The 26983-nt window shown below is 42.5% G+C and overlaps 1 protein-coding gene and 1 long non-coding RNA gene across 2 annotated transcripts; one reads left to right on the forward strand and one right to left on the reverse strand.

Moving 5' to 3' along the window:
* Positions 1-8208: 8208 nt before the first annotated feature.
* On the forward strand, positions 8209-22399 carry jcada (junctional cadherin 5 associated a). Its single transcript, XM_032503400.1, is given in 4 exon segments — positions 8209-8364; positions 13294-16065; positions 16068-16884; positions 20051-22399. Coding segments are annotated over 3 exon segments (3327 nt in total). The 5' UTR covers positions 8209-8317; the 3' UTR covers positions 16576-16884; positions 20051-22399.
* LOC116671918 (uncharacterized) lies at positions 8569-11186 on the reverse strand. Its single transcript, XR_004327406.1, has 2 exons — positions 11118-11186; positions 8569-8697 (listed from the first exon to the last, which is right to left on the reverse strand). It is a non-coding gene; the product is annotated as an uncharacterized LOC116671918 (long non-coding RNA).
* Positions 22400-26983: the final 4584 nt, after the last annotated feature.

The following is a 26983-nucleotide window of genomic DNA, read 5'->3' on the forward strand; positions in this document are numbered from 1 at the left end:
CCATGGCTGATTGTCTGCCACCCATGCTGTCCCTCTGCTCCCTTTCCTCCACACCTTCCTGCTATGCACCCATCTCAGTTGGGCCATGAATAAGGAGCTGACACCAAACTGTCAGCCCGCAGGCCGTCATGCCCCTGCAGCCTGCAGCTGGTGTAGCCACCAGTAAGGGCACAGACTAAAGCTGTGCAATTAATCGCAATTTTCATCGCGAGTTTGGCTCCTAATGATAAAAAATAATGCAATTTTCAACAACAACAACCAAAATAATTCTGATCATGTTTTCAATAATCACACACACACACACACTGCTTTAAAATGCTTGTATCTGGGAGCCTAGGTGGCTTAGTGGTAGAGCGCATGCCCATATATAGAGTCTCAGTCCTTGATGCAGAAGTGGTGTGTTCAATTTTGATCTGTGGCGCTATCCTGCATGTCATTCCCCCCCTCTCTCCCCCATTCCATGTCTAAATTTACCCAATAGATGCCAAAAAAAGAAAATCTTAAAAAAAAAGTAAAAAAAATAATGCTTGTATCAGTTTTTAACTAACAAACTCTGGCCTGGCCTTGACAAAAGTTCATTGAGCTCAAAAGCAGCGGTCATACATCTTTCACTGTGTAGTAAATGTACATGATGTTTCAGTAGTAGTGTACTGTAGAGAACTGGCTGATTAGAGAAAATGTGGAGGCTGGTTTGAGGGTCGTCTGTAGGGAAACGCCAGCCCCCATGTGGCTCTTTATTTTATTTTTAGCTTACTTCGCAGCACATGTTATCCATAAACTGTATCATTATTTCCCTCTTTTGAGTGAGCCATGTCATTAAAATACAGCCGCCCCCCCCCCCCCCCCCCCCCCCCCACCATTTTGCCAAATTCAAGAGCCTGTAATGCCAGTCGTTTCCACACAACAAGGCATTGTTGCAAAACACAATGTTGTTGTGTTTAGGGGGATGAAAGCCGGCCATTGTTGCATACCGCTGCTTGAATCCGAGGTTTGATTTGATATAAAATGGGTAATTCCATTGCGTAACAGCATTAGCGGTATTTAAACAGAGCTTGTCATGGGAAAGGAAGGAGTGGGGGTGGGGTAGCGGTGGGTACCACTGAAAGCAAGCAGGTCACTTTACAGGAGGAAATCCTCACTTTTATTTATGATGGAGATTATCCTAATTTAGTGACGACACCAAGAGAAATTGCCTCAGATTAAAGGTTTAGCTAGATTAGACGGCATATGGATGTGTAGTAAAAACAGGTTCATGTGCAGCAATCATAACAAAAGTGAATTATAATATTAATGAACATAGCCCTTGACCTAAGGCTCACTCAATTACAGTAAGCCTTTGCCTGGTTGGAGGGATAAGCTTTATCTACAGTAAGAAAAGGGTGGTGATACCAATCAGACTCCGATCTCAGAGTCTGATATGGGCTTCTCCAACGCTGTAGGGAGACTTCATTTAAAGTGTGGAAGAAACACTGTGGAGCATCATTCTTGTGAGTTTTAAGACTCTTTAGTGACAAATGACTACAAATATTACCATCTTGTGTTCTATTGCTTTACAGAACTCTGTGACTTTTTTAACACAGTCGCTGGCCCGTTGCCCATTAAGTTCAACTACAGTTCATGAAATAACTATGTCCCTCTCAGGTCCGCATTCTCATTTGGAAGCAAATGAGAAAAAAAAACAAAAAAACATTTTTTGTTGGAACATTGTTCACATGAACGTCCCTACCAAACTGAGAACTAGCCTCTACTTGAGGGGATTACTCAGAAATACCCAAATGGAAAGAGTTAAACTCGACAAAAGTATTAACTGGGTAAGCGCCAAGAGTCAATCCTCCAAAACTAACAGGTTTAAGGTTTTAAATGAAGAAGATAATCTTATTAGAGAGCCAGACATACAAAGAGAGCGGCATTTCACGGTCTCGGATCCTGTTAATCACCTAGTAGGCTATCCTAGGGTTCAGGTACGGGGGGAGACAGAGTGGGGTAGTGATGCTGCCCTCTGAGTCAGGACCCCTTTCATAGATGGATTTTGTCATTTCTATGGGACTACCATGGCTAAACAAATGCCAAGCAAAACAAATGCTAATCTGTTTGCAGCTGAATACATTTCGGCGAGGCTGTGTCAGGCCGTCGGATTTTCAGAACTGAAAACAAGCAATTTGGCCATGCCAATAAACAATCGTAGTGTGATTGGCTTTTAAACTGTCTGAACAGCATTTGATTCTGGCTAGGAGTCTCACACTGCTGTTCCGGAAAGCCATTTCTTATTAAGGACAGCCAGGTTGTTGGCAGTCTGCTCCAGTGGAGAGTATTGAATAAGTGGGCTGCAGCAGCATCTGTCCTGTTGACAAGGCAGCAAGCATGACTTCATCAATGGCGTTACATCATGAGCAGATGCACCCTGGGTATCGTCAATGCAATTCTTCATCAGTCCTTGATACTAATACTTAAGGTCATTTTTCTTTCTTTCTGCAGAACGCAAAATGTCATCGATTTTACCTTTACAATCTTTGTAGATTATAAGAGTTAAGTCAGTGTCACTTGAAGGAAGGGGAGCAGAGGGACAGCATGGGTGGCAGACAATCAGCCATGAAAGAATATTCAGATCCTTTACTTAAGTATAAGTACTACTACCACACTGTAAAAATACTCTGTTACAAGAAAAAGTCCTGCATTGAAAATGTTACTTGAGTTGTTTTTGCGGTTGTCCCTCAACAACTATTCCATTTTTAAGCTTAATGAAACACGTACAGCATTAATGCTTGTCAAGGAAAACACAGATTCTCTATTATTGATTAGTTTGGAAATTATTTCATTCTGTGTGTGTGTGTCTGTCTCTCTGTTTAAAGTTTTAGTGAGTAACTTTTTTGATATCAATGAACGTCTTTTATATTCCATCCATTGCCAAATGAGTTGCTACAAAGCTAATTAAGACTATCAGCTCCACACAACTCTCTCTGGATTTCTCAGTATGGCTATGTAGATAATTACCTCTTCTGAAGAGTGCATCATGTTTGTTTAATCCTCCGTGTCCTCCTTGGCTACCAGCAACTGTGTGGAGGAGGGGTGGGGGCTCGTTCGCGATTACGGAGGGCTTTTATCATGTGGACGCACTGACAGTTTTATCATTACTTAGAATTCCTCATGGGGGCGACAGAAACTACGCACTATAGCTTTAAGTATTGTGACGTCTATAAAATGCAAGCAAATCGTGGAGGATTTCCATACCATCATTTTGTGGCTTGTGTTATCCCTAGAGAAAAAAAACTGATTATATTCTTGTATTCATAACAGAGGACTAAGGAAACAAAAATTCCATTTGAAGAGCAGGAACTATCACATCGTTGACATTTTTGCCTAAGAAAAATTTAATAACGGATTGATTTTCTGTTGATTGATTCATCTGCTAATCATTGGAGCTCTACACACACACAACACCACACACACACACACACACACACACACACACACACACACACACACACACACACCACACACACACACACCACGAGAAGAGGGGGCATGGAACATGTTGAATCATTTGCTTAGTCCTTTTGATATTGATTAGTCTGTACTTTTTATATTCATTTAAACTGTGCATGTTTAAGGATTCAGAAATTAAGGTAGTACTGAATATACAAACCCTCATCCAAGGCTAAATTTGTTTAAGGTCAAATAGCAAACCCAGAAAATATCTTTGAGATGAAGAAAAGATGTCAAGAGAAAGGATGCGAAAGGGAGCAGAGAGGAATACAATCCCCCAGTTGCCTATTTGATGCAATACATGAGCAGTGGTTGGCTGCTAACAGCTCCCTTCCAGCCTACTGAATGGAAGTGTACAGGAAGCCCACTGTTAACAGTGACATTTCACTGCAGCACCAGAAGCCTTCTGAAACTCTTGTTGCCATTGAACATCTTGCTATTTAGGGTTTCCTTTTGAGGGTGTTTGTTTATCTCCCCGTCCTCCTCAATTCTAGACATGGTTGTGTTTGGCGCCGGTGATCTCCGAGTGAGATGGAAAGAGTGTTGTTGCTAGGAGGACTGAAGAAGAGAGAAGGGAGGGACAGGCTGCTCGAAAGGCGGGTGATCTCGATTATGTTGTGGGTTTTCGGGGGTCTTCTTTGTTTGTTTTTGTCCTCCCAACTGTCCATATGGGTTGGGACCCTTGACAAAAAACTGGACACGGGTACTGGGTGTAATGGTTTTAGCGTCACCTTCTTTTCTCTGTCTCCTTATGTCGTCCCCCTCTCTCTCTTTTTTTCCCAGTGATGGCCTCAGCTGCGCAGCTGTGCCGGTGATCCTGCCGCTGCACGTAGGGAAAGAAACAGAGACGCCTTGACAACCGACCTACCTTCCTCTCTCTTTCTGTCAAAATAAAAACAACAAAAAAAAGCGTGGAGAGGAAAAAAAAGAAAACACACCAGCATAAACAAATGCGACCATGTACAGCGTGGAGGACCTCCTCATCTCTCATGGATACAAGCTGCCCAAGCATACCGCCTCCTCGTCCTCCTCCACCCCTACCCCAGCCCCCGTGTCCTCGTCCCGCCAGGCTCCCTCGTCCTCGCCGCCGTCCTACAGCAAACACCATGAAATCCTGGAGAACAGGCCCGGCCCCAGGACCGTGAACGGGTATGAAAGAGGTCCTGGAATGCCCTATGGGAACGGTGGCGGATCCAGGCAGCCTCAAGCGTATGGCAGCAGCTGTCCCAACAACACAACGAACCCAGGGACAGAAGCTTGTGCAGGCGGGATGGCGAGGGCCGGGGCCAAATTGACACCCACTCCTTGGGAGAGTCGCTGACCTCGGACAGCGGGTAAGACATAGTCTGTGCTGTATCTGGAGATCAGGTGATGCGCTTCTGTCTGAGTGACCTGTTTGCATGCGCTATCCTGCTTATGGTTGTCCTCAATCTTTATTGATAAATGACACAGTCATTCATTGTTATTGTGCTTTGATGGAGCAGATTAATGAAATTAAATACCCCATCAAGTAGTAGGATTTTGCTTGGCAATCTTAAATGGAACTGCCTAACATTGCTGCTCAGTCCCTCCTGCCATCTCTCTGCTGCGTCTGTATTTCCCCTGGTGTGTAACTTCCTCTCAGTTCATCTCTATTCCCTTTTTCTCCTCTTCTTCCCAATCAAGTCGTGGGCAGGGGAGGAGGGAAAGTGTGTGCTGGAGTGTTAATCTGCCACATGGGATCTTGGAGTTGTAATCAAAACAGCTTTGGGGTAAATCTATGTGCCCCATTTGAGCATGCCCAATCTTACACACACAGGTTGCCAGGTTAGTGAGTTTTCCCCTTTCTACTCCCAATCATAACTAATGTAACCGGCTTCCATTGATTTTTAAGTATTTTACCTGCTTATATAACACATGCCTCATCAATAATACAGGATTCATATAGGGTGTATTTAAATATGTATATGAAGAATAGGCTATATTTAGCTTAGTGGAGTTATGCAATTGAAAGCCTCTTGGGTAGGGACTGCTAGAACGTATCATATTTCCAGAGAAATCGCCTGGCTGCAGCCAATCTGTTTTTTTCTTGAAAAAAACAGGATTGTTTAATTTGCCTATTTGCACCAGTTCTGGAGGGTTAGTGTGCTGTAACTGAGACAAAGTCAATACAGCTGTTCCAATGTCCACACAATTAGGCAGATTTTTTCCCTTTTTTTCTTACATTTTGTTAATCTGACTTTCTTTTTTCCCTCCTAATCCTTTTTGCCACCAGCCAGTGACATAGCATCTGAAAATAGTCCAATGACCTTGAATAATGCCAGTGCTTGTGTTTTTTTCCCTTCTCTTTTCCGTTATATTCTTTGAGACGATTAATCCGCATTTTCGTGCTGCTTCTTTGCCAGCGCTATCAGAGCATTCTATTGGGACTGTGGGAATTGCTAAGACATATGTTCTGCGATTTCAGTCTGTTATTTGTTCATCCTTCTTTTTTTCCTCTCATCGAAATCCTTTTTGCCTGGCAGCTTTAGTTTAGATAGGAACAGGCCTATCTTGGCACTCCCATTAGCAGTGCTACTTAGACCCAATTAGGCTAATGATCTTACATAAGATGCCCGCAAATTCAGCAGATTGGCATAGCTACCCCCCCCCCCCCCCCTTCCCCCCTTCCCCCCTTCCCCCAGCAAACATCTCTGGACAGTGATGATCATGGATGGAAATGTCAAGGACACTCAGTGGCCTGGGCCTCGAGGGGCTGTACACATGTGCTTGCGTCTGGTTTGCGTTTTCATTCAGTCAGTCAGTCACTCCACAAATAGCCTAAAATGATCAGACTGTATGCAGAGACCCATTGCATCTTGTTGTTGCCCATCAGGTCTGCCATCAAACATCCTCTCCAAGATATGGTGGGAGTTTTCCTTACACTGGTTGAGAGAAATTCTGCTAATTTTCTCAGATTAGTAGTGCGAGAACAGTACAATACAAAGATTGTCAATGAAACGTCCTCTAAATTGTTGATCTGTCTTGGAGGACATCGGCGTCTAACAGCCACAGTGTATCATTGTGTAATTTGCTCATGATGCCCCATAGAAAATCCCAATTACCAGACACTGCACCTCTACTCATGGTCATCTGTCTCCATCTAGTGGTAGAAGTTTTTTTTTTATTGTAGGCTGTTGGTGGTTATTTTCCTCTCATAATTTTATCTTTGTTATATATATTTTATCTATTTGTTGGCATTTGAGGATGCTACATTATTGTATTTCAGGGGTTTGATTATTTTAATGCTTTAATGCTATTTTAGTGCTCATAACTTTGCTCACACATTTCCATTGTGAGTAGCTTACCAGATTGCATCTCTAAATCAGATACAAACCAAAGGATCTTAAAGATCGGGTTGTGCTTAAAACAAAGTAGTTTGCATGACACATATAGTGTGTCTCCAACCGCGCACTTACTTTAGTGCACTAACAGGCAGTACACTTCGTGCACTACGTACTGACCTGCATAGTGTGTAAATTTGAGACCCACCAATAGTCTGCCAATGTCTGGAGGCAAAAGTGTTTATAGCTGTTCCAAGTATAGCCTGCCATCCTCGACCACAAACAGGGATACAAGTAGACACTTTGGTTCAGTCTTTTATGGAAGGAAGTTATAGTGTTGAAGCAAAAAAGGGAAAAGTCTGTTAATGATGAAAAAAAGAGCTTGAACTTAGTGTGCTCTCACACCGCGCATCGTGTGCTAACAGGCTCCTTGTGCAAGTACAAAACTGCTAGTGTTAATTTGGACCCCAATATCTGCAGTCTGGAGAAAAGTGGTAGCTTTCCAAGCATAACCTGCCAGCCTCGACAAACCAGTAAGCATATGACACTTTGGTTCAGTTTTATGAAGGATTCGTGTGAAGCACAAAAGGACGGATACTCAGTAAGATGGACAAAGAGCTAATGTCTGCCTCTGCAGACTGACCAGATCGCTGTTACGGCTGCTTGAGCATGTTACAAAAACCATCTATTGGAGGAACATGAGTAGGAGAGAGGGGTTCAAAACGCAATTCAACAGTTCAAAGCACTCGATGGAACTTAAAGCATTTGACAGCTGTTATGTTGCAGGTTCCTCACAGGTTCTGGTGGACAGGCTCAGGCCCAGATCCAGGCTGTGTCCCTACTAAGAGGAGAGGCGGACTTCCTGTGGCGGATGGAGTGACCTAGGAATGAGACCCATGGGGAAGCCATGAGTTACGGGTCCAGGTGGTTCCACACAAGGCCAAGAGTTGGGGTTGCGAGGGGCAAGGCAGCCAGAGCAGCTGCAGCCAGGACCCAGCCAGGTAGGCTCAGGCCACCAGTACCAAGCTCAGCCCGTCCTCCAGGAGGAGCCTGACCTCCATCATTGGGGAGCGATAGATGAATGCCAGAGCCTGGAAGATGATGGCGTCACTGTGCTTGCCCCGCTGTCACACAGGAGGGACTTGGACAAGAGGCAGCGCTCCAGCCAGGACACGAGGATGGAGTCATCCAGGACCAGAGCCAACCAACTCCTCCAGATGCCACCAAGCCTGCATATGTGCATAGACCTCTCCGGCCTGACTTTAGCGGTCAATGGCACCCTCTGCACACGACCTTCAGGGCAACCGCTGGCGATGAATGGGCAGCGACCAGTGCCACCAACTCTTAAGAACCAAAGCCCCCTCACCCACCCCCGCCCCCTCTATGCCCACATCAGACTGAATTTCGGAGATCGTGATCCTCCCAGAACCACTTCCAATATCAAGGACAGGTGACCCTCAACTGGACTATTTGCACAGGACTCTGGACCTCCAGGATACATCCCTCCCCCATCATATAAAAGAGCTCCTATAATGGGAATAGGGCGCCGAGGATATGGTGAAATTGCTGTTGACTACAGGTAAATCCTTTTTCTTTCTTTGTCCTAAATTAGACAGTTTTCCCTTTCACATTAATTAGCTGTGAATTTACATTTACACTTTAAATTCAACACTAAGAGGGCCCGATGAACGCTTTTGCGCCCACTTCAGGCATATTTGTTGTGCAACGTGCACGTAAAAGCATGGCGAGGTATGTACAAACAGGAAGCACTGAGGTAAAAGCGCAAACTGCCTGTCGCGGGAGCTGAAAATGGCAAATTGTACTTTTCCGTGTCATGCATATGCATTCATGGGAGGGTGAAGGGGAAAGTGGGAGTTTTCCATAAAGAGATGGAAGGGAAGCGTAAAGTGCACTTAATTATGTATTCCGTGGTATGTACAAAAACCTCCCATGGAAGCGCGCCTCTAGAAAAATAGGTGTAAACCTTGAAGCGGGTTACATCGCATACAATGGGTTTCAAAAGTTTGGACACCCCAGGTAAGAATTTGTATTAATGTGCATAAATGAAGCGAAGAAAAGATGGAAAAATCACCAAAAGGCATCAAATGACAGATTAGACATTTGTATAATATGTCACAAAAAGTTAGATTTTATTTCCATCATTTACAATTTCAAAATAACAGAAAAAAAAAATGGCGTCTGCAAAAGTTTGGGCACCCTGCAGAGTTAATACCTTGTACTTCCCCCTTTGGCAAGTATAACAGCTTGGAAACGCTTCTTGTAGCCAGCCAAGAGTTTTTCAATTGTTGTTTGAGGTATTGTCGCCCATATATTCGTCCTTCCAAAAGTCTTCCAGTTCTTTGGAGATTTCTGGGCTGTCACGCACTGCTCTTTTAGAGGTGGAGATGGTAAAGGCCATGGCAAAACCTTCAATTTACGCATCTTGATGTAATCCACTGTGGAATTTGAGGTGTGTTTAGGATCATTATCCAATTGTAGAAGCCATCCTCTCTTTAACTTTACAGATGGCATCAAGTTAGCGTCCAAAATTTGCTGAAATTTTATTGAATCCATTTTTCCTTCTACTCGGAAAATGTTCCCTGTGCCACTGGCTGCATACACCCCCAAAGCATGACTGATCCTCCCCCATGCTTAACAGTTGGACAGAGGTTCTTTTCATTCAATTCTGTGCCCTTTCTTCTCCAAACATACCTTTGCTCATTCCGGCCAAAAAGTTCTATTTTAACCTCATTGGTCCACAGAACTTGTTCCCACAATGCATCAGGCTGGTCTATATGTTCATTTGCAAACTTCAAATGCTGATTTTTGTGGTGAGGACGTAGAAAAGGTTTTCTTCTGATGACTCTTCCATGAAGACCATATTTGTCCAAGTATCTCTTTATAGTGGAATGGTGTAGCACAACTCCAGTGTCTGCCAGGTCTTTCTGGATGGATCGTGCAGTCAAACGTGGGTTTGGACTTGCTTTCTCACAATCCTGCGAGCTGTTCTGCTTGATATTTTTCTTGGTCTTTCAAATCTTGCTTTAACTTCCAGTGTTCCTGATGACTGCCATTTCCTAATTACATTCCGAACAGAGGATATTGGCATCTGAAAACGCTTTGCTATCTTCTTATAGCCTTCTCCTGCATGGGGGGGGGGGGGGCAACTATTTTCAGTTTCAGTTTTCTAGACTGCTTAGAAGATGCCATGGTGCTGATTGTTGGGGCGAGATGAGTCTGATGAGTCAGATGAGTCTGGGCATTTAAAACCTTAAGATTGACATCACCTGGTCCTTCCAGACGATGATTGAGAACAATCCATAACAGTAGGCTCGTTCGAGATGAACTGCGCCTTGCCTGTAAAGTGGACGAGAGCAGGCGGCAGCAGCGGGGGGCGGTGACAAAAAGCCGCGGTAAAGTCGGACAGTTTCCAGCCGATTCCAGCCGCCTTCAGGCTGGACAGGAAGTGATGAAAACACTGTGGTGCGATTCCGATTTAATAAAATATAATCAGACCCACATACCAGCTGGTACACAGTCTCCAGTTGTTTTAGTTATGACAGAGTAGCTGTCAAAGTGCTCTACATGCGATATGTTGCTGATTTTAATTAACAACACACTGTAGATGATCCGTGATCTGAACGGATTTAGTCTCTTTGACTTCTAAACGTCTCTATCAGCCACACAGCATGTGTTCTGGACAGAATAAGTCTTTAAATCAGACAAATAGCAATTAAAATCCCTCCGATTCAAAAACAATACAAAGTTTATATAAAACGTCATCATGTTGTAAACCTATCAGGTGTTAAATCAGCTGAGAAGCCGGCGTTTCCCAGCATGCTCTGGGTCCGCCTGGGTGCGCCTGGCTCTTGCAGTCGGTGAAAAGCAACTGCGCCGCCTGCGTCTCAGAACTGCGGCCGCCTTGCTCTCGTGAGATTTCCGTTGCCCACGTGTGCATGACGTCAGAGCAAGTCGGGATCAAGTCGGACACAAATCTAACCGGCATGCAACGGGCGCCGATCGCCGGTGATCGATTCTGCGCAGACCTGGCTCATCTCGAACGAGCCTATTGTCAGGTCTCAGCTTTCCGAAGGGGGCGGTGTTTGCCAGAAACTCTGCAGGGTGCCCAAACTTTTGCAGACGGCATTTTTTTGTTTTCGGTTATTTCAAAAGTGTAAATGATGGAAATAAAATCTAACCCTATCTTGTGACATATTAAACAAATGTCTAATCTGTCATTTGATGCCTTTTGGATATTTAAATCTTTTCTTGACTTCTTTATGAACAATAATACAAATTTTTACCTGGGGTGCCCAAACTTTCGAGCCCAACTGTATGCCTCCTGGTGAAATGGCAGCTGTAATCCAAGCAAGACAAAGACATAGCTGTCGAGCTGAAAAGATTTTTGTTGCTAGGATCCCACTTTTTTCAGTAGAGTGAACACAAAATCATTAAGCGTTACAGATTAAGCAGCCATGCAATATTACAGTTGAAAAAGATGACATTGAATCTCCGACTCAGCGTTCACATTTGACTCCAACAGTAGTTAAACTCCTCTCTGCATTACAAATATTGGCATCAGGATCGTTTCCACCAGTCATAGCATCAGCAGTGGGAATACAGTACTCGGCCGTATCATAGCACAAGTACTTAACGTTTTGCTACAGCGCTGATTACCCGATGAACTGGAGGTTTGGTAAATACGATGTAAGCTGATGTATCACAGCTTGCGCTTTCTGCGGGTTGGCCTTGGTGCTGATAACGCTACATTTGCAAATGTACGTACATCTAAGTGTTTAAGAGCCAACCCTTGGTTTTACATTATCATTATTAGAGCCCGACCGATAAAGGATTTTTAAGGCTGATACAAATACAAATATTTGGTTAATAAAAAATCTGATATTCCAATATATCGGCCAATATATAGTCAAAAACAAATCCAGAAACACGTTAAAAAACTTAAACAGATTTCCCTAACATTAGTTATTTGTAGTTATTTATGAGTTCTCACTAAAATAATATGATAATAATTTGTTTTGATGTCACAACAGAACAGAGGAACATCAGAATATATTAAAGTTCTGATAAATAAAAATACAAACTTATAGATATGAAACTTATAGTCCTTATTAAAAAAAAACAATAACAAAAAAATAATCAGTGTCGCCAACAGTGACATTTAGTGTGCCCTCTGATGGACAAGCACTCATAACATGGTTGACCGTCCGTTTTTATTATTTGTTTTTAAATATTAATCATCAACCATTAATCATTTATTTGTCATTATAAATGATTCTGATTAATGAATATAAAAAATATACACTACTGGTCAAAAGTTTGGGGTCACTTACAAATTTCTATTCCACTCCATTATAGACAGAATACCAGCTGATCTGAGTAGGGGGGCTGATCTTTAATACAATATCTACATTACCCATTATCAGCAACCGTTCATTTAATCATCCAAAGGCACATTATGTTTACTAATCTGATATCATTTAAAAAAACTAACTAGAAAAACACTGGCAAACCCTTTTGCAATTATGTGAGCACATAATGTAATCTGATTACTGCCCTGGTTAAAAAAAACAATGCAACTGATCTCAGCTGATCTCAGCTGGTATTCTGTCTATAATGGAGTGCAATAGAAATTTCTAAGTGACCCCAAACTTTTGACCGGTAGTGTATGTATATTTTTTATCGGCTATTATAAATGCTGACACTGAAATGCCTAATATCGGCCAATTATATCAGCCCTCCGATTGGTCGGGCTCTAATCGTTATTTTCTGGTTGGACGTCTTCAAGAGGTTGCAATGTTCTGTAGTGTAAACATGACACTAAAATAAATCTTTATTTTAATGTAAGAAATGTGAAGCTATAAGTTGCTGAAAGTACAGATCCTCCACATATACTAAACATTTAATGATTTTTTAATACAATTATTAGTTAGTATTAGGTAGTATTTTGTAACAATGTTTTAAAGGGCATTATCACTGAATTTGAGCCTTTTAAATAAAAGTTTGCTTGTAGGAAAATGTACTCAATGTTCAAAACAGCCCCTTAATCCTATATGCAATGTCACACCTATTTATATACCTATACCTACCTATTTATATATATATATAAATAGATAGGGAGATATATATAATAATAATCAATTTTCAAGTATGACAAAGCACAGGACTACTCTATTTTTTAGATGTAAGGCCCAAGCCAGATTGTGACAGATCTCTTTGAATGGGTTCACGGTATGCAATGACAACAGACTTAAGATCTCTTGTGATATTCGTTGATAAATGTATCTCTCCGGTGCAATGAGAGGATTTCTATGTTGTATTCTGAAATTGAGTGGCAAGTAGTTCTTAACTTGCTAAACAGATACTGGTGTAGAGCAATATAATTAGGTTACCATCACTTTAATTAATTTAACTCTGTTTATTTCCTTTTGTCTTGTTGAAGTCCTTGTTGCTTAGATTAAGTACAACTGTGTTTTGTTTTTACTCCTAGGTACAGAGGGGATTTGTACCAGCAGATACAAGTGGCTCCAGATGGATCTCACTGGTTCACCAGACATCCAGGTGGTTCCTGGCCGGATCCCCAGAGAGAAAGGAGCATGTCCAGCCAGAAACAGCTTTACCCTGTGTATACTACCAAGGAGCGCCCCGGTGGAGGGATCCAATATATCCCCTTTGACGACCCCCGCATCCGCCATATATCCTCAGCCTTGGGTGGCAACTCCCTGACGGATGCTGACAAGATCCGGCACATCCGCAACGAGCTTCCCAGCGTCACCGTGTCGGAGCCTGTATCCAACGTCAGTGCCTTTTTGCCCCCACCATTGGGGCCTTTCATCGCTGCCAAACTGGCCGATGATGTTAACCAGACGTCTTCTAGCGACTTCGACAATGACAATAACAGGTGGCACAGTGATTTGCACAAAGAGGCTGTCGATAACTTCCCAGCAACTGACCAAAACTGCAACAACAGATATCCCAAAAACCATCGTTCTCCTTCATCTCCCTCTTCAGCCTTCCAGGCCCCATTACCAAGAAGTTCTTCTCGCCAGGGGTCCAGCTCATATCAGGTCTTTGCAGAAACCATCACACAAGTGAAGAAAATTGTCCCAGATTCAGGGCCAGAGAACACTAAGAGAAGAGTGAGCGAGACCATCTTCTGCCTTGTGTCCGTCCCTGTTCACACACCGACTAACATTAGCAAAGACTTAGCAGCAGATCAGAACAACAATGAGACAATGGCAAGTCTGACTGTCACCAACACAAACACTTTCGCTGTAGGTCTCAAAGAGAGCCCCAACATACGGAGCAAGTCAGTGAATGAGATGCCCATCCAACACCAATACTCTCACTTTCACACCAGCAGCACGTCCTCAATGAGGAACTACAAGAGGGCTCCTCTAAGGAAGGAGATAATAGATGCTTGGGCACTTCAAGCCAGTGAAGACAAAGAGTTGTGCTCTGCTGGGTCCTGGCCTGGAAACCAGTACCGAAACCAGGAAACACAGACTGGCTCACCTTTGACAGTGGTGAAAATTCAAGAGCCTCAGAGTCCTCCTGGCAGACAAGAGCCTGCTCAGTCGGTTTCAGACACAACCACAGACAGTGGTGTGGGGACAGACAGTAGCTCTTCTTATGGTTACCCCATGGCAGGCCAGAAAGACCTTCATCCCTCCAGCAATAGCGCCTTCTCCCGTCTTAGCCTCAGCCCAACACAACCGGCATCCCTTCTACCCTCTCAACAAGACCCGTTCTCTCCATCAAAGGCCCAGGAACAGGGAGAGCAGCCTTGCTCCCCCAGGAAGAGCAACTCCAGTCCCCCGGAGAGTACAGAGCAAGTGAGCTTTGGCCAGTTTCTCTTAAAGCCAGTGAACCGACGACCCTGTGATGCCATTGGTGAACTGGAGACCATTAATAAGGAGATGGAAGACACAATCAGCAAGAGACCCAATGTTGGTCACTGCATTGACGATCTAGATGGGATGAATAAAAGATTAGCTCGGTTCAAATCAGGAGCACATTTCACTGCTGGTCCAGAATCAGGCAGGGAAGCAATCAGTCTTCCACCAATGCACATAGAAAAACCCAACAACCTAAAAGTCAGATCAAAGTCCTTTGCTTCTACCGCTGATCTAGACTCTATGGACACGAAGAGTGCTTTCTCCAGAATTCAGGCTAACAACATAACACCAACAAATGAGCTATCCATACTTTCTAAACCAGGCCCCAAAGACAGTTGCCTCCTGCCCTCACTACCCCTACACAATGAGTCAAACCAGCTCTATAGACAGGACATCCCAGTGCCTCAAGAGTCCTTGCTGAGGGATGTAGGGTTAACCGTTTACACAGAGACTCCTGGTGGTCCTGGGGAGCCAATGCAGCGCTCACTCTCAGTCCCCCCTCTGCTCAATCATAAGGAGCTTAGTCAGTCAGTGCAGATCTCGTGGGAGAGCAGGACAGCACTTGTTAAAAATAGTGGTAGCCCCGAGCACAATTCAAATAAAGAGCTTCAAGCTGAGGTCGAGACTGAGAGAAAGGCTAAGACAGACAATGTTCCACCATTCAGGGGTGAGGTGAATTTAAGCATCTGTAGAACCAGGAGTGAAGGCAGCAGATCACCTCAAAAAGAGGGTACTTCTCATATCACCAGGCTGACGAGGGGGGTTTCTTTTGCGTTGAAGGATGAAGATGATGGCGGCAATGGGAGATACGCCATCTCTGAGCCTCTGATCTACAAGAATGAGTCAACCATTGCAGATAAGCATCTAGAAAACTTACTGATTCTGGAGAAAGCCAATTCTTTACCTGCAGAGGACCTCAGCAACCTGTATGAGGTTAAATACGCAAAAGGTATACCTGAAAATGAGTCCATCGAACAGAGGGCTGCCAGAATTCTGGGTATTGCTGTTCCAGTGGAGGCCTTGGGTGTGGCTGACAAACAGTCCGAGGACAACCAGGACAATATGGATACCACCGTAGTTGAGAAACTACAAAGTCCTGGGGAAGGGACACAGCAGGTGATACGAGAGGGTGAGCAAGTCAAAGATAAGTCCCTTGTCCAGGGAGCAGAGACCGAGGAGGTCAAGGGGACAGAATCTGTAGTGGAACACGAAAAAGGGACAGACAAAAGCACAGCAGCAACCACAGTGATAGTGAAAATAAAGAGGATACTGAGATTCAGTCCCTGCTGGTACTGGATCTGCCCGAGTTCCCACCTCATAAGCTTCCCCTATCCCTCCCGGCCCCTTCTGATGACGAGCTAGCACTTAGCATGTGCAATGTGGAGAGGAGGGGGCGAGGTGGACCATGCAAACTAATCGAATCTTTGCAAGAAAAGCTAAACTCCTCCGCTTCTTCGTCTGCTTCATCTCTGGGCAGGTCAACCCCAGACAGAATGGCCCGTCTGAAAGAGCTGGACTCAGTGTCTCGAATAAGACGCCTCAGCCTCAAAGGTTCAGAGTCTGGAGGAGAAGTTGACTCTGAGGATAGGGATGGTGACAGAGGGGAGAGTCAAGTTCAGGAAGCGACAAAGGAGGAAGTTGTGGAGCAACGAGAAGAGGAAGAGGATAAGAAACTGGAGGAAGAAGGAGGGAAGGGGGAGGATAACCCAGAAGCACATGACAAGCTGGGAGATCCTGAAGAAGACTGTAAACCTAAAGAAGAAGTAAAGGGAAATAAAGGGATATGTGAGGAAGAGCAAAGACAAGAAGAGGAGGCAGAAGAGATGCATGTTGAGATTGCACTAAAAGCAGGAAATGAAGGAGTAAAAAAGTAGACGGCAAATTGAAAACAGAGGAATCAGAAGGAGAGGTGGAGCAGAAAATTGTGGAGGATGGCAAAGAAAAGCCTTTGGAGGAGATAAAAGATGGACATCATACAGTCGAGATTAGCAGAGCTGAGGCGACACAAGACGCTGGCAGAGAAAAGTTGCCCAAACCAAAGCAGCGCACCAGGCTGCAGAAGCCTCCTTTGCTTCCTAAACCTCGCAGTGTTCCCAAGAGAGAAATAACACTGCCTCTGAGCTTTAGCACTGGGACCTGTGGTCCCTCGAATATGGAGGATGAGGAGATGCTCTCTGTCTCAGGTGGGTACAGAGGAATTAACAGAATAATCATTGGCATTTTTTGGCCTTCAAAGTGAAGCAGCGTCATTCTATGAATTAATTTATTGGTCATAACCAAATGGTAGGGTCAGAAGCTTCAGCTTATATTAGGATATAATAAGGATATTAGCTATGTACAAATGTGTATACACGTGATTGTGAATCTATAGTTAAAGGGATAGTTCAATGTTTTGGGAAATATTATTAGCTTTTCTTCTGAGTGTCAGTTGAGACGATGTAAAGATGCATCGCGAATCGATTAAAAATCAATTTAAATATGTAAAGATTTTTTTTTAAAGAATCGCGATATAACAGCCTAGGGTGTGACGCTACGTTAACATACAGCAGGTAATGTAAGCCTACCATTAGCTAGCAACATTAGCTGGCCTAAACACTGTCAAAATGCTGACAGCTAAACGGCGTAAAGTTTGATATTTTACTGGAAAGAATTCCAACAGAAGGACTTACAACAGTCTGCAGCTAAAGACACAGAGGAGACTGTCCGTTTTGGTGTTTTCTCCGTAAGCTTTTGTTGTGTCAATGTTGTTGTAAAATACCCTTCTGCCACGTATTATTTCTTCTTTTTGTCATTTAACAGCAAATAACTGGTGAAAAAGTCGTTGTGGTTACATGTCATTATTCCATTTTAATCAGAATCAGAATCAGAATCAGCTTTATTCGCCAGGTATGACATACAAGTATACATACGAGGAATTTGACTTAGGTTGGAGCAAGCCTCCGGGCGGCAGCTATGGAACAGCGCCACCACACGCTTATCTCGAAAAGAAACAATGCAGACAGCAACATAATATACAAAGAAACATGGTATACAGTACACAACATAACACCTGATGCACAAGACAACACACAGTTTATGTGGACACGGAATTTTTTGAGGTGGCATCCAGAGGGTGCGAGAAACACGAGAAATCGAGGCAGACAGACGGATTTGGGGCGGGATGGGGGGGGAGTGTATGGTGTGTGTGTGTAAACAAGTAATGTAACCATATGGCCTCATCAATAAACCATCATTTCCTTAATCTTAATTTTTTTATTATTTAAGTTAAAATACTATTTCAGTTGCACTTCTGATAAGAGGACACACATGCTATTTGGCACAGTTTATACAAATAAAGATTATATGTCAGTCATTTCATTCTGTTAAAACAAATAGTGAGAAAATCGCATTGTGAACTTAAAATCGTGATTAGTATTGAATCATGAGTTAAGTGTATTACTACATCGCTAACTGATATCCATCTCATCACACTGTAAACCCAAATTTAGTTGTAATTAAACTTTTTAGTGGTCACTTATTCTTTCATGTTTTGTTTAAAAACATCTTCACAACTAAATCACATTAGTTGTTTATATTAATCAGCTTAAGTATGTAGTACACAGATCATGTATAGCAGAGATAACTAAAGGATAAATATGTAGGGAGGGTATGGGGTCATTTTAACTGTTCTGAGCTCAAGCAGGTCCAAAGGCTCAAGGGAAAAAAATATATGTTCTGAATGGTTTCTGTCCTAGTTTAAGTGTGTTTTAATAATGTTCTGTTGTTGTTTGGGGTGTTCATTTATATTACAGGATCTGGGTTTTAGTTTTGGTTGATTTAGTGTTAGTTGTTGATTTACATTTATTGTTGCACCATGACCAAGGCCCGGATGCAGACTGATTGGTCTGGGCAGTGAGATCTAAGCAGGGTAACTTGGAAATTACGATCTTTATGTTGTTTCTCTTTCTGATTTACTGGAACTGATGTATTAGATACATTATTCTCAAAACTATATGGTATTAAAAAAAAATGTATCTATAAGACTAAACGCTTTGTGGAGCCTAGTGTTTTGTATGTACTATAATTTAACATAAGTAAGTTAAGTTTGCTAATGAGTTTTAATAGTAAATAATAATGTAAACTTGATCCATCTACTGCATGAACTTACTGCTCTGTGTTAAAAGTCCCATGACATGGTGCTTTTTGGATGCTTTTATATAGACTGTAGTGGTCCCCTAATATTGTATCTGAAGTCTCTTTTATATAGACCTTAGTGGTCCCCTAATACTGTATCTGAAGTCTCTTATATATAGACCTTAGTGGTCCCCTAATACTGTATCTGAAGTCTCTTTTATAGACCTTAGTGGTCCCCTAATACTGTATCTGAAGTCTCTTTTATATAGACCTTAGTGGTCCCCTAATACTGTATCTGAAGTCTCTTTTATAGACCTTAGTGGTCCCCTAATACTGTATCTGAAGTCTCTTTTATATAGACCTTAGTGGTCCCCTAATACTGTATCTGAAGTCTCTTTTATATAGACCTTAGTGGTCCTCTAATACTGTATCTGAAGTCTCTTTTATATAGACCTTAGTGGTCCCTAATACTGTATCTGAAGTCTCTTTTATATAGACCTTAGTGGTCCCCTAATACTGTATCTGAAGTCCCAGTCCCAGGATGAGCTTTCCTTAGCATGGGCAATTTTGGTGTACATAGCTTTTGAGGAGGAGAGAGAGGGTCACTGGGGGACCATAGGCAGGCTGGGGGAACGCATATTAATGTTAAATAAACCTCATGAAGTCAAATTTTCATGCCATGGGACCTTTGATACAAATTGACTTGTTAAGTTTCACCTTTGTACAAACTTAAACAGTCTGAGCTAATAGGTTTCCACGCAAATTTCTAGGCAACTATAATCTCACGAGATCGAGGCGGCCGCAGGTTTGAGACGCAAGACCCAGGTGTAACCAGAGCATGCTGGGAAACGCCAGACTCTCAGCTGATCTAACAGCTGATAGGTTCAGAATTGACTCAAAATGATGACGTTTTATATAAACTTTGTATTGTTTTTGAATTGGAGGGATTTTAATAGCTATGTGTCTGATTTAAAGGCTTATTCTGTACAAACCACATGTTGTGTGGCTGATAGTCTGGTGTTTATTAACATCATAAACAGATCACATGGAGAGAATTTTGACAGCTACTCTGTCTTAACAAAAATAACTGGAGACTGTAAACAAGGTGATGTATGGGTCTGGTAACATTTTATTAAATCGGGTTAGGGATCGGACCTTTATAAGAGCAAGTAATACTGTTCTGACTTGTTTTGATTGTGTTGTCTCATCCTTTCTTTCCTCTCTTTTCCTCATCAGACTCGTATGACCCCAGTCGAGTGGAGAGAGTGTAACCTCAGTGGAAATCTGTCTGTTCTCAAGTTAACAGCTTTTTCCCCAGCATTAAAGGCGTACATCCCACCTCACCGCTTAGTCAGCCGTGACCCCTCCAATATTGTTACGCATTACACTGAACTGACTATCCTGGTGCTGCAAGAGCATTTTTACAGCCAAATAAAGGCCCCCCGCCGGTCCTAATTCTTCAGGCCTTTTCAACCTCAACGTCCTTGTCCTTCCATTCTCTAAAAGTTCAGTTGCTCAAGCAAGCGGACTTCCTCCTCTTGAAGTTGTCTTTTTGTTTTTTAAATTTGATTTTCGGAAAAATGCATGTCATTATTCCCGTATGCACTTGGGCTCTTTCTTGAGCTTCGGTGTTGAAAAATGAATGTAAAAGTGCTTCTGCTCAACAAACATAAGAAATGTAACATGTAAAAAAAAAAGAAAGAAAAAAAAAGAAAGAAAGCAACAGTATTGCATTACAATCAGTATTAACCTACACCAAATGTAAATAAGAAAGAGTTATAAGATTTTATTAAGAATATAAAAACATCAATTTAAATCATTTAATTGCTGAAGAAATGTATATTTTCTTTTCTAGGGTTTAAAAAAAGACTGGGGGTTTTTAAAAGTTTTGGGCCGGGGTGGAATTTAAAAATGAAAAACCCCGTTTATTTTTATAATTGGGGGGTTGAGAATGTATCAGAGAGGGCCCGGGGAATTTGAAACCCCGGGGGGTCTTTGAATAGTTTCACTATAAGAGCAATTTAGTCGCAGTACGCGGGACATTTGTGACATGATTTGAGAATAAATCTCCATTTCAAGGAGCTGATCTCATTTAAACGGCTTTCTTTAAAGCTCCACCTTTTGGTACAAGTGTTAGGCTTGCACTGCTGAGATTATTGGCTTTATGTTACCAGTGAGCACCTGTTAATCTCTTCAAATGCTCCGAGATTACACTTGGAGGGATTCCCGGTTGGCACCCTCCACATTCTCCACCGCCGTCAGTCTCAGCACCAGTAACGTTTTATCAGAAGCGTCTGATTTAAGTGTTATTTTTTTGTTCATTCTCATCCTGTTAACGATGAAAATGTATATTTTGTGGCGTTACCAGAAGTCTATATTTAACCATGGTTTTCATTCGTCCACATCTTAGTTCATGTGTGATTTCAGAAGTGCTTTTTTTGATGGGAAATAACAGATGTAGCTATATTGATCTCAGTGTGCCTTGTACACACTGTTTCTGTGAAGAAATTCATTTGTGTGTAACACATCCAGTATTGTCAGTTTTTACGAATCTTAATTTCAACTGGACAGTGATTCATTTTGACTTTAATGAAAACATTTGGGAGGTGTTTTTGGCAATAATAATACTGCTACTAATAATAATAATATTTAGCTGTTGAAGCTTAATGTTGATGCTGTACAGAAAATTGCTGTTGGAATACTCACAGTATCTGAACATATTCAATCATTTCGTGTTGACATATCAGGTGTGTTGTGTTGTGGGCATAACTGGCAATTGGTTTACACTCACTTCACGTATGGGGTAGCAATACAAGAAGATTAAAAACATACCAAACCAAACTTTATGCTATGCATTGGACACCTACATTTACTGGGCTTAGTATCAAAATTCAAAGCTGAAAAACGTCAACTTCTGCTTTGCTTGTTTGACAGTGTCACTCTTTGTTCCAGTATTTGATGTTGAACCTAGTTGGACGTGGTTGTAGACTTGCATAGACGGGGCTAGTGGAAGCTCAGTGCAAGGTTTTGTCTCTGTCCTGTTACCAACCCAGTACCCGTACCTCTGTGTTCCAGGTAAAGTGTTATCTGGCCATTTGTAGGTCTTTTTGTACTGCAAGTTCTTTGTAACATATATGATATGATATAGACTATTGGTGCACATCTTGCTTTGATATTTTCTATTTTCATACAGAAGTATGTACAGCTTCTTTTGTATGCGCAGCATCTTTTTTTCTTTTCTTTTTTTTTTCTCCGTTTTGTTGTGCATGTAATGCGTAAGAAGTCACAAAGAGAAGGCATATTTGGATATATTTGCATTTGGTACTATATAGTTTATCCAATAAACAACTGTTATATTTCATAAAATGTATACTTTATTTTCCCAAAAAAAAGTATTCTACATATTTAAAACAGAACCAGGTATTTTTAGATTATTGTGAAAAGGGAACTGTTTTGAAGGCACATCGTTGGTCTATATTTGAAATGATCATTGAGTGTTGATGATCAGAAATAGAGACAAGTGTGTGCTATTGTACAGTACTGCAGACTGTTCATAAACAAATAAATAAAAGTCTTTGCATGAAACATGTTGCCTCTGATTTTGTTACATACATGAATGTTATACATTATTTGATGCAAAGAGAAAGTTTAAAGTGATGCATGTATTTAAAGGAATACCAGAGAAATTTTTTTGTACCTTAAAATAATGTTTCCGAAACCGTTTCAGTGGTTCCTCAACTCGTTACAGGGGGAACAGCACATCTGCACTAGCTTTGCAGCTCCATGCTATAACCGCACTATGCTGGTTTGCCAGATCAGGTAGCGGTTCTGTAGTTCTAATGAGACATAATGGGACAACTCAGTTTCCAACCTGTAGGGGGACCGAAGCGGGAAAGGTTCCCTAGTGTAACTATAATAATGATAGTAATAACATTGACAAATACGGAATAACTGTATTTCAATCAGAAGAGACAAGTTTGCAGATATGCAAATGAGGTCTTTTGTACAGCTCAATAAAAGGTCTTTGGCGATTAGACTCCATCGCTATACGAATATTTTGTATATCTACACACTGTATAGGGGTAGAGAACCATCAGACCCCCCCGATGGAATCTAGACATAGGTGGTGGCAAAAAAGGAGCCCGAAGACTGGACCGAAGGAAGCTCCGGACCGGTCAGCTGGAGTAGATGACTGGAGGTGGAAGGGGAGGTGGAGGGTTGCACTCTTTGCCTGCAACGACGCTGAATGGCACAGGGTGAAACAGAGTTTTAAAAACAGGGTTGTGACTCTGTGATTGGCCCTGGCAATTTTGTGTATGATTCTGATTGGTTTAGCGGGATGTTGAACGCCTCCACCAGCTGATTCCATTTAGTAAGAGAGCATTGATTAAATTAGGTCTTCCTGAAAGAATTTACACTGAGCTTTATTTAAATCAGGAGAGACCAGTTGCATATATGAGACAGTTATATACAGCAAAAAAAGTACATTAAGATAACAGCTAAATTAATTTAGGAGGCACTGATTGAAAGTTAGGTCTTCCTAAAAGAATTTCCGCTGAGCTACATTTGCTGGGAAGTAGTCTTGCATTTCGGTTGACACAAAACAGTATTTTGGTTTGATATCAAGTTCACTCAACAGCACAGGTGAGTACTCACAGAGAGGAGACATAATGATTCTTTAAAAGGACTAGGCCTGTGACAATTATTACGTAACTGTCTTAATTGTCAACTTTTTTTCTGAATAATCACGGCTTCTTTTTTTGGCTGCATTTAATTGCCAACATTAGCTAAGATCTTAAGACTGTTGATACTAATTTTTGACTTTGTTTAGATATGCCAAATTGTAATTATCTAAGTTATTATGGTCGGCCAATATATTTTAGTTATTATTTCAATTGTTAGTTGCTGGCAGGTGACCATTTACATGTTAAAAGAAACAAAATGGACAAGCCTGAATTTGAGCCAGTCAAAACGAGCACTTTTGTGAAGGTAAATACAAGCTGCACAGTCCTGCATTGTAACTTCTTTTTTCTCTCCACTGCAGTGATCTCTCTTAATACTGGACCAATGTCAAAGAATGTTGCCCATCAGTCACTTAGACACAAAAACATAGGACAATAGGGTCCAGGTTGAAGGGAAAAAAAACTGTACTATGGGGCAAGTGTGCGAAGAACGTTTAGCCATGTTGAGCCACTCCTTGATCTGTGTACTGCAGTCAGGGCTTGCTTGCCAAACTTCTCCAAATAAAACAATCTTTTACATCAGTCTGCATTGTTTTGTAGCAAAAATACTCATTCAGATGTTCAAAGACGTGCATGGTTTGAAATAAAACAAATCTACCTGCATTTTTTTTGGATGCAGGTAGGCCCACCGCCGCTCTGGTGTCCTATGTGCCCAAGAGGAACAGGAACGTGGTGCTGCTGAGCCCGCTGCACAAGGGGAATGAGCGGGTCAGAGTCGGCAGGCAAGCCAAACCTGACATCATCCACTACTGCAGGGGTCAGGAACCTTTTTGACTCAGAGAGCCATGAAAGCAAATTATTTCAAAATTTATTTCAGTAAGAGCCATAAAACATATTTTAAGACTGAATTCAACTAAATGTGAGTATAATAAGCCTCTGGATTTATTCTTTTAAATCAGGGGAAGGGAACCGTCGCATTAATTACCATTAATGCGACTTCTGGTGCTGCATGGATTTGCTGATGGCTTTGTAGTCTGGTTGGTACTTGGTGAGGTTGAGCTTCATGCAAGCGTTGAGGCTTTCATCCGTTAAACGTGATCGAAGGTTGGACTTAATGTTTTTAAGATGTGAGAATGACTGCTCACATGCATACGTAGAGGCAAACATGGTCAACACAGCAATACTCACCACGCTGCAGTGTGTGGTATGTGACAGGAAGCGCGTTCCAAGTTTTGATAATCACGGTCTTCGGGTTGAAGATTTTTCATTTCCGTCCACATGTGCTTGCTCGCCAACTCAGCTTTCTGTCGTGCAATTCTTTCCAAATCTTCATTCAGTGACTTGAACTTATTCACCCACATGTCTGAGGCCTTCAGGTCGGCCACTTCTGCTTCAAAATCTCTGACGGAGACACCAGGAATGTAACTCAGGTCGGCTGTGTTCAGTGAACACTCGTTTGGATGGGTGATGAACTTAAAAAGACGAGTGTGCTCACGAAATTCTCCAAAGCGTGCTTTGAACGACTGTAGGAGACTGGATGTGAAGCCAGCTAGCTGCTGGAGATTAAAGTTTTGAGTGGGCTCACTTGCTGTGCATGCATCTTTAAATTGTCTCAGTTGTTCAAAAGAGCTCCAGCTTGTTTTCAAAAGCAAACACGGCTTGTTGAAGGGATAACACTGTATTTCCAATACCTTACATTTTAACGTTGAGGTGGTTCAGATGTTCAGTCATATCCACGAGATAGTAAAACTTGAGGAGCCACTCAGTTTCGCCTAGCTCAGGATGCTCGATGCCTTTCATCTCAAGGAAAGTTCGGATTTCGTTCAGACAAGCCGCAAAACGGCTAAGCACCTTCCCTCTTGATAACCAACGCACATTGCTGTGCAAAAGTAACCCGTAATAGTTACTTCCAACTTCATCCAGCAGTGTTTTAAACTGGCGATCATTTAAGGCTCGGGCAACAATAAAGTTGATCACACGAATGACCAGCGACATCACTTCGCCAAGCTGCCCGTCACACATCTGAGCACAAAGTGCCTCCTGGTGTAGAATGCAGTGGAAACTTAGGATGGGTCATTTTTCATGTTCACGGAGAAGTGCCACAAAGCCTTTCTTTTTCCCCACCATACACGGAGCACCATCAGTACACACTGAGAGAAGTTTATCCATAGGTAGTTTTTTGTCTTGAGCAAACTAAATGAAAGACTTGAATAAATCCTCACCTCTTGTGGACCCTTTTATTGGCAGAACAGCAGGACTTTCTTCGCACAGTTTGTCACCAGCAGCATATCTTGCAATCACACTGAACTGCGCCAAATGGCTTACGTCTGTTGACTCATCCAAAGCCAGAGAAAAGAACGGCGCTGCATATATGTCCTTCACTTGCATTTCCTCCACTTGGTTTGCCATCATGATGGTACGATCATGCACAGTTCTTGCCGACAGAGGCATGTCTTGTATCTGTTTGATTATCTTGTCTTTGTTCGGAAAATCATCAAAAAGTTCATTGCTACATCCAGCATGAACGTTTTAGCATACTCGCCATCTGTGAATAGTTTACCGTTCCTCACTATTGCTAAAGATCCAGCAAAGCTAGCGGAATTATAGTCACCTTGCCGGGTCCACAGGCGGAGTTGCTGCTGGCTAGCTTGCACCCTGCTCAGTAGCTCTTGGCACGCTTTCTTTCTGCTGTCTCCCGCGGGGTATTTTGATGCAAAGGTAGCATGGTGCGTGTCGAAGTGCCGCTTTACATTCGACCGTTTCATCGATGCAATTTTGTCATTGCAAATTAGACACACCGCAGAACCTGCTCTCTCCACAAAGGCGAATTCTTCTTCTGTACGATACTCCTCATCTTTTTTTCTTTTCGCCATATTCTTCGCCAAAGAGTTAGCTTTGAGCTAATGACTGAGCAGACTGATTCAAAAGGGGGCGTTTACCTAGCAACGGCAAATGTAAACTATTATCATCCAATTATAATGGACAATTGCTACTGCAGCCATACAGGACATGAGCAGTGGAAAATCGATGGATGGATTAAAAAGTAAGAATATATTATGTTTTTTCTGCGAGCCAGATGAAATTCTCAAAAGAGCCACACCTGGCTTGCGAGCCATACGTTCCCGACCCCTGCTCTACTGCAACCGCACCAAGGGCGGCGTGGACAACCCTGACAAGCTCGTCAGCACGTACAGCTGCCGCAGGAAGACGGAGCGCTGGCCTCTTGCCCTGTTTCACAACATCCTCAACGTGTCTGCCTACAACGCCTTTGTGCTGTGGCGAGAGCTCAGGCCCGAGTGGCTGTGCGGCAAGCTCAACAGGAGGAGGGCTTTTCTCGAACAGCTGCTTAGGGCGCTTGTGACTCGGCTCATCGAGAGATGACGGCATCTGCCACGCACGGAGGCTTCCAGCAGAGGAGGTCTGCAGCAGTGGGAGCTGGCGTACGGCGAGGCCAAGAGAACCTGCGATGACGACGGCCAGGCGACGA

This window comes from Etheostoma spectabile, chromosome 22 (genome assembly GCF_008692095.1).
Source record: "Etheostoma spectabile isolate EspeVRDwgs_2016 chromosome 22, UIUC_Espe_1.0, whole genome shotgun sequence".
Lineage (NCBI taxonomy): Eukaryota > Metazoa > Chordata > Actinopteri > Perciformes > Percidae > Etheostoma > Etheostoma spectabile.